Source organism: Rattus norvegicus, chromosome 2 (assembly GCF_036323735.1).
Source record: "Rattus norvegicus strain BN/NHsdMcwi chromosome 2, GRCr8, whole genome shotgun sequence".
Taxonomy (NCBI): domain Eukaryota; kingdom Metazoa; phylum Chordata; class Mammalia; order Rodentia; family Muridae; genus Rattus; species Rattus norvegicus.
This window is the reverse complement of record NC_086020.1, coordinates 143,606,258-143,617,284: the sequence shown is the minus strand read 5'-3', so window position 1 is coordinate 143,617,284 and position 11,027 is coordinate 143,606,258. Positions and strand designations below refer to the sequence as shown.

The 11,027-nt window shown below is 41.3% G+C and overlaps 1 protein-coding gene across 3 annotated transcripts; it reads left to right on the top strand.

The window, feature by feature from the left end:
* The first annotated feature begins 1,108 nt into the window (after window positions 1-1,108).
* On the top strand, window positions 1,109-10,305 carry Tm4sf1 (transmembrane 4 L six family member 1). Of its 3 annotated transcripts, none has more exons than NM_001106434.1 (5): window positions 1,109-1,624; window positions 3,034-3,123; window positions 3,210-3,355; window positions 7,214-7,394; window positions 9,289-10,305. In NM_001106434.1, the coding sequence occupies exons 1-5, from the start codon at window positions 1,448-1,450 to the stop codon at window positions 9,301-9,303; spliced, it is 609 nt and encodes a 202-aa protein (NP_001099904.1). In that variant the 5' UTR covers window positions 1,109-1,447; the 3' UTR covers window positions 9,304-10,305. The 3 variants fall into 3 exon arrangements, with proteins under 3 accessions (NP_001099904.1, XP_063137656.1, XP_038957943.1); XM_039102015.2 differs by lacking the exon at window positions 1,109-1,624 and adding an exon at window positions 2,238-2,320 and having other exon boundaries at window positions 9,289-10,073; XM_063281586.1 differs by having other exon boundaries at window positions 1,155-1,624; window positions 7,214-10,073.
* Window positions 10,306-11,027: the final 722 nt, after the last annotated feature.

Sequence of the window (11,027 nt, the reverse complement as noted above, 5' to 3'; positions counted from 1 at the left end):
TTGTCCCCTTGAAGGAGAAGGAGATAGGCTGGGGACCAGCAGTTTCTAGAGAGACACGTCCTGAGTGATTTACACATCAGCATGTGCAGGTAAGCAGGGGACCCAAAGTAAAGGAGAGGAATGCAAGACAAGCGTAAAGATGGCAGCCTCCAGTCTGTTCCACCAACCCTGTAGGCAAAGCAAGGAGTGGATGCCTTTTGGGGAAGTCAGTTTCTAGGTGGTTTGCTATTTTTTTTTTTTTTAAAGAATCTAGTCATTTGGCTGTATTGCCCTTTCAGCCTTATCAGCTATGGGATGCTATCTCCATGGGACTCACAATCCAGCACAGAGACCACACACCCTGTGGTTAGAAGTGTGCTGGTGACACAATGAGACGTTTATGGGGACTAACTCTGCACACACCCAGATGGTTCCGGTTTTCCAGCATTTTCATGAATTTATTTCTCCAGTTCAGTTGGCACTGTGACCTCATTATTTACTGGAAGCCTCCTCTGTGTTTCATGGTTAGATTGTATCCTATTCTATATCTTTGAGATACCTCTGGGCTAAGCTGGAGTCTCTGGGTTCATCAGCCTTTCTCAGCTTCCTTATCTGACCTCCCCAGGAAGGGCAACTGAGTCCCCCTTTTCTTCTACCTTCCACCCTAAGCCATGCTGGGGGCCTCCTTCTCCCTTTCTGGCACTGCTTTGCTACACAGCATTAGTCAGGAATGTTTGAGCTGTTGTGTTGCTGGATATCATCTCGCTCTGAGGCAGATGCCCTCAGCAGCGCTGACCCAGGGAAACCAGCCATGGGATCTGTCCTGCCTAGCTAGCCGCAGGCAGAGGAAAGGAAGCCACTCTGTAATTTTCCCAGCAGCTTCCTTAAATCTGGGGGTGACAGCTTGAACACGTTACCTTGAACAGACACGGAAATGAGCTCAGAGTTTAGGAGACTTGCCCCAGGTCACAAATTAAATTGGTGTCAATGTAGAAGTGAACACGGCCTCAAACTGGAAACTGTCCAAAAGACTGCAAGAGAAAGATCACAGCTCTTTCCAAGGCTCGAAGCGTTTGTCTCTAAGCAATTACTGGAAGACTGTGCCCGACTTCCCCTTCATCTTTATCCTGTGAGCAAGCGGCGTAGTGGATTAGTCATTTTCTCTCCTGCAGGTGACTGAGGATGTTTCTCACATCCTACTACAGGGTTTCGTTGTCCCAAGGATTTCATTTGAAGGGTGGGGCACTCCTTCACTTCCTTCCACCCGGACCGGAGACTGAAGTCTGGACCAATGAAAGCGGAGAACCTCATTTACTGGCACTAAGAACTGGCACTATTTAAGTGGTAGCAGGAATGGGTTGTGAGCGTCGGCTTTCTCTACAAAGGGGCACTCCATCATCCCATCTGTGGCACCGCTGAGCTGAAGAGAGGGAACAGAGCAAAGCAGTGCAGGACTCCTGCTGCCACTATGTGCTATGTAAAGTGTGCAAGATACATCGGATTCTCTCTGGTGTGGGCTGCTGTCTTCTGCATCGTAGCTAATGTTTTGCTCTACTTTCCTAATGGGGAAACAAAATACGCTACCGAGGGCCACCTCAGCCGCTTCGTGTGGTACTTTGCTGGCATTGTAGGAGGAGGCTTGCTGGTAAGTCACTCAGAACTACAATCACTGAAACTTCCTCTCCTCTCGAAAGACAGAATGCATTCTTCTCACGCGAAGTTTTTTATAATGCCCATCTGTAATTACTGTGGATTTTGTCGCTGTTGCTGCACTCTCCCTTTGAAAGCGGAATATTCCAAGGTTGCATTAAACTTTTGCTAACTTTATTAGATGTTGTTTTAGTGAAATCTTTTACCTTAGAGCGAACTCTCTTTTTCTCAGAAGCTTTTACTTTACTGCTTGAAAAATGGTCACTTTTCAAGGAGACTTGAGAGACTATCGAGTTTCTGAGTGCTGGAGCAGAGGTCACTCCTCATTTGGAACTGAGGAGGGTTGGCTGGCTCTGAAAAAAGAGTTAAGGGTCTAAATTACTCTCTGTTGCTTACTTTCAAGCATCTATGACATGGGAAAACATTTAGGGAGTGATTGGCATTTTCTAATAAGTGTAAGCCTTCTTTTGAGGGTGGAGTTAGAAGCAGGTTAGTATCTCAGTCTAAGGGTGGAATGTGCTGGTTTATTCCCCACCCTCCCCCCTCCCTCCCCCTCCCCTCCCCCACTATTTGTTTTTAGTTGAAGTTAAGAGGAATTTACTTGATACAATGGGAGGTGAAAGTATTAGTTTCCATCTCAACCCAGAAGAAATGTAGGCACATTTGACTTTGCCCACTTAAAATGTTAGAGGTAAGAACTTCAAAGAGAAACTTTATGGAATTGTTACTGTCACAGAGAATACCATTTTCTTTGCCAACTAAAATTAAGACATTTAAACCCAGAGTGGATTCCTTGTGGCATGGCATGGCAAATGTGCTTTGGATCGTGCATGCTCCCACAATCAGTGCAAATACAACTAGATAAACGAGCACAGACACTGTGTAACACACACATAGCGCCCACGCTGCTTTGATGCTTTTGGTCTTAAACTTCAAATAGCTCATTCTTACTTGAAGAGCATCGTTGCTGAGTTGAAACGGAGCCTTTGCATCTTCAAAGAAGCAGATCCTATTTTTAATAAATTAAAAAAAAATCTTTTCTATGTACTCAAAATGTTTCAGCCATTTTACTCAAGATTTGATCTTTCTATGTTTGGTCGGGGCAGGGATCATATTTAAAGACAGATTTTACATGTAACAATGCTAAGAGCTTTCATATAAAATATGTCAAACTTTGTGGGAAATGTTCACACTTACAGGTTACTTTTTCACATTCTGTGTGCCCACCCGCGGCACATGGAAACAAGCAAATGTAATACTTTCGTCTCCTCTCAGGCCTTTCCATCATTCATGATATTTGGTTGATCTAATCAGCAGAAATAGATACAGTTTACAGAAATGCCGGAGCCCTCCCATAGGAAACCAGGAAAGGCAATGACTTGAATCTGCTTGTCTTCTGAGCAGATGCTCCTGCCGGCGTTTTTGTTCATTCGGCTGGAGGAAGAGGACTGTTGTGGCTGCTGCGGCTATGAAAACTACGGCAAGAGATGCTCGGTAAGTCTCCCGGTACTGCATCCTGGTGAAAGTGCTTCATTCCTGACACGGGACGGGGGCTCACTTCTTGCTTTTCTTTTCCACAGATGCTCTCTTCTGTACTGGCTGCTCTGATTGGAATCACGGGATCTGGCTACTGTGTTATTGTGGCATCGCTGGGTTTGGCAGAAGGACCAAAGTGTAGCGATGCCAACGGAGTGTGGAACTACACCTTTGCCAGCACTGAGGGACAGTATGTAATTGTTCTTTACCTAGCAACACATTCATTTTTTTTACTGGACATTTTATTTGTTTACATTTCAAATATTATTCCCTTCCTGGTTTACCTTCTGGAAACTCCCTATCCCATTCTCCCTCCCCCTGCTTCTATGAGGGTGCTCCTCCACTCACCCACCCGCTTCTGCCTCCCCACCCTGGCATTTCCCTACCCTGGGGTATCGAGCCTTGGTAGGACCAAGAGACTCTCCTCCCACTGATGTCTGACAAGGTTATCCTCTGCTACATATGTGTCTGGAGCCATGGCTCCCTCCATATGTACTCTTTGGTTGGTGGTTTAGTCCCTTGGAGCTCTGTGGGGGTCTGGTTGGTTGATATTGTTGTTCTATGTGTGGTCCTTTCTCTAACTCCTCCATTGGGGACCCCATGCTTAGTCCAGTTGTTAGCTGTGAGTGTCCTCATCTGTATTTGTCATGCTCTGGCAGAGCCTCTCAGGAGACAGGTATATCAGGCTTTTGTCAGCTAGCACTTCTTGGTATCAGCAATAGTGTCTGGGATTGATGTCTGATATGGGATGGATTCCGCAGGTGGGACAGTCTCTGGATGGCCTTTCCTTCAGTCTCTGAATTCTTATATAAGTACACTGTAGCTGTCTTCAGACACACCAGAAGAGGGCATCAGATCTCATTACAGATGGTTGTGAGCCACCATGTGGTTGCTGGGAATTGAACTCAGGACCTCTGGAAGAGCAGTCAATGCTCTTAACCACTGAGCCATCTCTCCAGCCCCCAGTCTCTGAATTCTTAACCACCATACTTAAAACCAAGTTATCTATCCACCCATCCAGTATTTCCTCACCACAAATCATGCAGTATGTAAGGATAGATGGGCAGTCATCCATTCTAACTACTATTGAATGTATCTACTGATTTTGTTCTTATAACAACCCTATGGAGATGCTCCCATACTTGTTTTTCTTTTACAAATGAGAAAAAAGAGGCAGGCAGAGATGAAGTGACTTACCTAAGGTCTCACTGCTAGAAAGAACTAATGAATCTTTGAATCCAGGCTGTCTGCCTCATACAGTTTTTGCTCAGATAGTGTGTGCTGTAAACCCCAAAGACATTCAGGTAAAATGAAGCACATTTTACTAGTTCATAAGACAGTATTATAATATTTTTATGTATTCAAAATCTAGAACAAACAGTGCTCCCACCCTATACCTGCATATTCTGAATTGTGTATAACACACACACCCTTCATTTAAGTTACCAGGAGACATAGCAAAGGTCTTACTCACTACTCTAACTTCAGTGTAGTTAAGAGAGATCCATTTTCTTATGTTGGGATTTTCTTTTTTTAATCAGTTATGACAAAAGTGCAGAATCAGAAAAGCTGATGGAAACTGGTATACGTATGGTGTTGAATGAGTATAGATTGTCCTTTCCTGACTTACCTTCTTTAAAAGATGTGGGTGCCAGGAACTGAATTACTGTCCTATGCCAGAGAAGCACACACTTTTACCCAGTGACTACCTTCCTAGACATGATTCAGTTTTAAAATTTTGAAAGGCTCAGTTTTTAAGAGACAAAGATGAAAAATATGATGAGGTTGTCTTTTATATCACCAGTAATACTGTTCCTCATAAATTGTGTAATATGGATATGGAGAGAGAGGGGGAGAGATAGTGTGTGTTTAATATTTCCTTCATGAGATAAAACACTTGAATTAGACTCGGGTCCGATCTCAGCTCCTCACTCTCTAAGAACAGGGAGATGTGAACTAACTTTTCTGTCTCTCAGTGACTCTATCTAGAGAATGGCAGTTGTCATAAGCATGAATCAGGTGATACCTGTGAAGTGCTCATGTGATGGGTGACACATTGTGAGCCGTGCCAGTGTTAGCTTAGGATGAACAGGAAAGAATGGTGGCCTCTGAAGGAAAACTAGTACTTACAGGAGTTGGAGTCTTGATGTCTCCAACTGTCATCATCTTTGTTCAGAGCATCATGTGCTCATGGAAAATGACACATATCTGCACACGCATACAGAACTGTTGCTTGAGTTTACCTCTGAGAACAGTCATATTGCAAGCATCCCAGGGGCATGCAGAGTTATGTCTACTACTAAACAGACTTTAAGAGCCATTTGTACATGCCTTCCACTACTCATGCTTCTCAAAACACCCCCCACCTAAACCTTCTAGATCATTCTCTATTCAATCTGTTTCAGGATCTCAATATGTAGAGTAGCCAACAGTTCCAAGCCACTGATTTAAATTTTCAGTAGTTAAATAGAGCCAAAGAAAATTTTGACTCTGTGTGACCTGAATAACAGCCTTTGTTTTACTGACAAGCAGAAACACAGGACCAGAATGCCATATTTTTGTTTTGTTTTGTTTTTCTTAGGGGTGGAGTGAGGGTGGTAAGTTTTGTTTTAAATCAACAAGTTGAATCTCTTATTGGCTCAGTGTACTGTTCCAACGTTAGATGTCTGGTTTCAAGCTGGGACAGAAAGAAGTGTTAAGAAATTGTACCAGGCCTGGTTGTAGGGTTAAGTTACTCGTTGATGTTCCCACAAGATTGACTCCTACTTCGCTGGGAATCCTGTGGGTAGCAAGGGTTGACATTCTAGGAAAGAAATCCAAGGCATGCATATCTATCTATCTATCTATCTATCTATCTATCTATCTATCTATCTATCTATCTATCATCTCTACAAACACACACACACAGAGAGAAAGAGAGAGAGAGAAAGAGAGAGAGAGAGAGAGATTTCTCATTTTGTGTACATATAAAGTCACATATGAACTTAGCATGGCCTAGTGATTATTAAACGCACACCACATTCCAGATTTCCAGATACTGTACTGGTGGCTGGGTGTAAGATTAAGCTCTGCCCCTGCCTGCATGGACCTCAGCCTGGCAGAGTGGGTATAAGCAGGTCTTCTCTCAGGAAGGTGGCTTTTGATGGGAGCCTTTCACTTTGCCTCCCTTATGGGCACACTTGGCATCCATGTTCTCAGTCCATGGTCTTCTCCTGGAGTCCATGTTCTTGCAGGACAGAATGCCCTATATGGCCTGGCTCTAGCTCAGTTTTGAGCTCACCCAGCAGGTCAGTAATGTTAGTCAAATAACTGAATAAAAGGTGTCTTTCACTGCTACAGAAGCGTGAGCATGGCGTCATGAAAGTAGAGAGGGAGGCTGAACTCAAATCGTACATTTTATTGTGAATTAACTTGTTGCTTAAAAATTTAAAAAAATTATGTCAACAAATTTCATTTGAAAAAAAATCTCTTGAGTTTTAACTTGGCAGACTTTGGATACTTTTCAAAAAAGGAAGATAATTGATAAATGATAATTTAATAAATGATCATTAATATCCTAAAGTTTAAAACATAATATAAAATATGGTTTCCAAATAAGCAATTCACTCAATATCTTGCCCATAGACAAAGGTTAAGCAATGATAAACCTGGGTAACAGATTAGAAATATGCTTTATAATCTTTAGTTCATAGCCGTATGATACATGACATGCTTTTAAACATGATGCAAATATACCTTTGCTTTTATTTCTCTCAAGAAGTCATATGTCTTCTAAAGAATATAAAAATCTCTCAGGTGAGGATTTCTTAACCACAGGATCCTAGATTAGTGTCAACATTCGTGTTTTAATTTTATGTTTATCATTGCAATAACCTTTGGACTAAAACCTTCCATTTGTTGGAATGGCGTATTATACAAGAATCTAACACATAACACTGTGTTAATTCATTTCCAGCTTCTGAATAAAAACCTTCAAACAATAGAGATAAGTCATGAGATATCCTCTTAAACTGTGGTTGTGTGCTTGAATTCCTACTTCTCTCCACAGGTACCTTCTGGATTCCTCTATGTGGTCCAAGTGCTATGAGCCCAAGCATATTGTGGAGTGGCATGTGACTCTATTTTCTATCCTCTTGGCTTTTGCTGCCATTGAATTCATCTTGTGTCTCATTCAAGTAATAAACGGAGTGCTTGGGGGCACGTGTGGCTATTGCTGCTCTCGCCAACAGGTAAGAATGTGTGTAACTGTGTTGAGGCCTAGCCTTGTAGAGGCAACAAGGCTCCATTCTTCTCCTTAAAGGCAAAACCAGGCAAGGCAACCAACCAGAACCTATTCTCACTTCGTCATTGTCGGGGTGGCATTTCTTACACCTAATTTCAGCTTCAGTACTGAGTCTCACAGACTGAGTCATCTTGGTTTGTAGTTGGCTCTGAGGGCACAGGAACACTTGCCTAGAAACACAGAACCTCTTTCAAGTCAAATTCCCCATGTTTCTCACTCACCCAGCTCTGGTTACAGGTATGAGTGTCTAACATGGTTGCCTTCGTGTTCCTAAGTAGGTACCAACATTGATTCCATAAGATGTAGCACTTAACTCACTCCCCATTCCCGTGTCTGACTCAAGCACTGAACAAGATGTTAAAGATCCCTTACTCAAGAGGTAAACAGATTCAATTCTTTAGTTATTTTATGCCCACGCCCTTCCCTTTAACCTTGGTGCTGTACTTCCTGTCCTGTTTGATTCCCTGTAATTCTTTCCTAATAAGGAATAACAAAAATGCCTTACCCTTATGCAGTAAGCATGGAGTACAATTATTAATCTTTGAATGTCCTTCTGAAAGAAACTTCTATGTGAAAGCAAACCACAAGGTCTCATTTCCTGTGGATAGAACTTAGAAATGAAATAAGTACTTGTTTGCAACAGAGAAAGTTTTTTTTCTTTTTTATTGAAATTATTTTTTCTATGTCTCCCTAAAAATCATATATTATTGAACAGATGGGAAGGTAAAATCTGGCCTATTTTGGGAAGTTGCTGTTTTATGTCTTATTCTTTAAAAAACAAGATGAAGTAAACAAACTTATTCCACTCATATTTTCCATTTCATTCCATTTATTGCCTAATTCAATATCTTTTGACTTTCCTTGAAAATAGGGCAAAATAACCCCGGTCCCCCCAAAAAATCCAAAAATCAAAAACTAAATAAAACCTAATAGAAACCAAAAGTTAGTGCTGCTGGGAAACCCTTTGCTATAAATATGTGGGAAATTTCTATTCATTTTGAGAGGAAGTTAGAATTTATTTCTAGCTTTACCTATCAGGCAAAGCCACAAGATTAAAAATTTCTTTGGGATCCTGCCAAATTTCCAGGCAAAGAGCCTAGTGGGAAAATTTTAGTTTGACCTTGTTTTTTTAAGGCAATTGAGAGGAAGGAGAACAGAATAAGACCTTTCAAGTTGATTCCTAAATACAAGCTTATGTTCTCCCTTGAAACTTACACAAAGCAGAGAATAAACTCAGCTGCTGCCCGACTTGGTTTGGTGCTGGTGCATTTGGGGCGCAGACATAAGGAGTCGGTGGACAAAATTGGTTCTGTGTTTTGTGAGGAGAGATAACTTCCTGAGTTGGAGGCAAGCATGTGGGCTGTCATCAGAGTCACTGTAGAAAGGCCCTCTTCTTAACATTTAGAAAGATCTATTACCTTTGTTTGCAAGACAAAGGTGCTCTCACAGGACAGAGGATTTAGCACAGCAGAGCTGACTCCTAACTTGGTAGCATTTGATTTGAAAAGTTAACTACAGTAACCCCATACCAGTGGGAAATTCCCACAGCATTATTTTAAATTATCCCCAGAGTAGAGACCCAACACAAACACACTACAAGCCAATTCTGTGTCAGTCTACTGAAGTTTCCATGAACACTTTCTCTAAATTTTCCTGGGGATATAAGTGGGTCTGGTTTGCTTAGAAAACATTTTGTGAGTCTTGTCTGATCCCTAATGGTGTAGCTGGCCTAGTTTTGATTAAAAAAAAAAAACATTCTATATTATGTTTGCTTCGAATATGACTGTACATTGTGTGTTGACACTGGTAATAAGCTAATGTAAATTTTCTTTTCTTTACAGCAATATAACTGCTAAAAAAGAACAGAAGACAGATTGGCATGCTTCCTGTATTTCATTGTAATTTGTATATTTTACCTGTGTTGTGAGACTTTGCACCATTGTGTGGTATCCCACCCTTTCTGCTTTCATAAGGAAATGTGCTGACATCATGGCATGATGTCAGTGCTTACATTCATAAAACAAACTTTGGTTTGAAGAATGTGACAGCAAACTGCACTCTCTCAGAAGGGATTTTACAGACTTAATGACTGTTCTCAGCATAGCTGAGATAAACTCTTCAATGTTTGAGATAAAAAATCATATCTAACTATTGTGCATATGTGCATTTGTTTTTTTTTAAATAAAAGACCTCTGGCTTCCTTTTAAAGATCAAGAAGGATAAAGAAGGATATATTTTATTGTTTATATGCTGTTACCCTTTTGTATGTGAACACGTCTCTAAGAGACCCAAAGTGAGAGAAAAGCACTTGCCTGATTAAGAAATCTTATTGAGAAAGCGCTAACACGAGTATGGCAGAGAAACTATGTAAAGCTGTCAGTGGTTGTGAACACTACTAGATGCTGAAGCTTTCTAGCATGTAGAAAGCTTTTTGCCCTTCAAAGTCAAAGGCTGTTTCTTTAAAGAAGAAGGTCAGGATAGTTAGACAAGAAGGGAAATGAGAAATGGAAAAAAGTGGTTGATCATCATGGTGGGAAAATGGGAGAGGTAAAGCAGGGTCAGGAAGCTCACAAGGGAATGCTTCCCAGACTTGGTTGTTGACAATAAAGTTAAGGATTCATCACCATTCAGCTGTGGTTTTAGTTTTATGTCTGAAGTGACACCCTCTCTCATTAGGCAATTTATCACTGTCACGTAGAGAGGACTTCTTCCTAACGTTTAGGAAGATCTATTACCTTTTTTGGATGACAAAAGATATTTTCAGAGTACAGTCTTTTGGGTATGGAGATCTGGTTTCTAACTTAATAGAATTTGACTTGAAAGGTTACACACAGTGAATACACCCAGTAGGACAAGTCAGTGGCATTGTCCACAGCTTCTGTTTTTCCCTCCCTGTCTGTGGTCTACAGGTTGGGCAGCATCTATGCCAAGGGCTTGCTTTCCTCTGGGTTCTCTCTCCTGCTTTCCCTGCCTTATCCCCTCTTCTGCCTTTTCTATCAACAGATAAACATGGCTATTGTATCGTGGAGGCTATCAAATCAGCTAGATATCTTTCTTTCTGCTGGGTGCTCCAGTAATCAAAGTCCTGGGTAAGGTAGCATGTTTTCCTCTCTTAGTGCACAAATTATACCTTGTTATTTATTTTTTTAGTGTAAAAGGATCCCTTAACCCACTGCTTGGCAGAGTTACTTAGAAAGGAATAGAACTATGTATTTGCTCATGGTTTCAGAGCTTTTAGCCTGGGATCACAGGCTGCACTGATCATAGACCTGTGGTAAAGCAGAACATCATGTGGGGTAGGAGCATGTAGAGGAGGACCTAGAACACTTCATGGCATATAAGAAGCAGGTAAAGAAGGGACTGAGAACCAGATGCATGTCCTCCAACAACCTACTTCTTTCTATTAGGTCTCACTTCTAAAGTTTCTACTATCTTCTAAAACCACTCAAGGACCAACTGTTAAATAAATGCTTTCAGATAATAACAATAAGATTTGTATAGAAGGCTTGACTTTGGTTGTTCATTGTCCTGAGTAACAGGCAAGAGAGTAAATAGAGAGTTTTGCTTGCTATTAGACAAG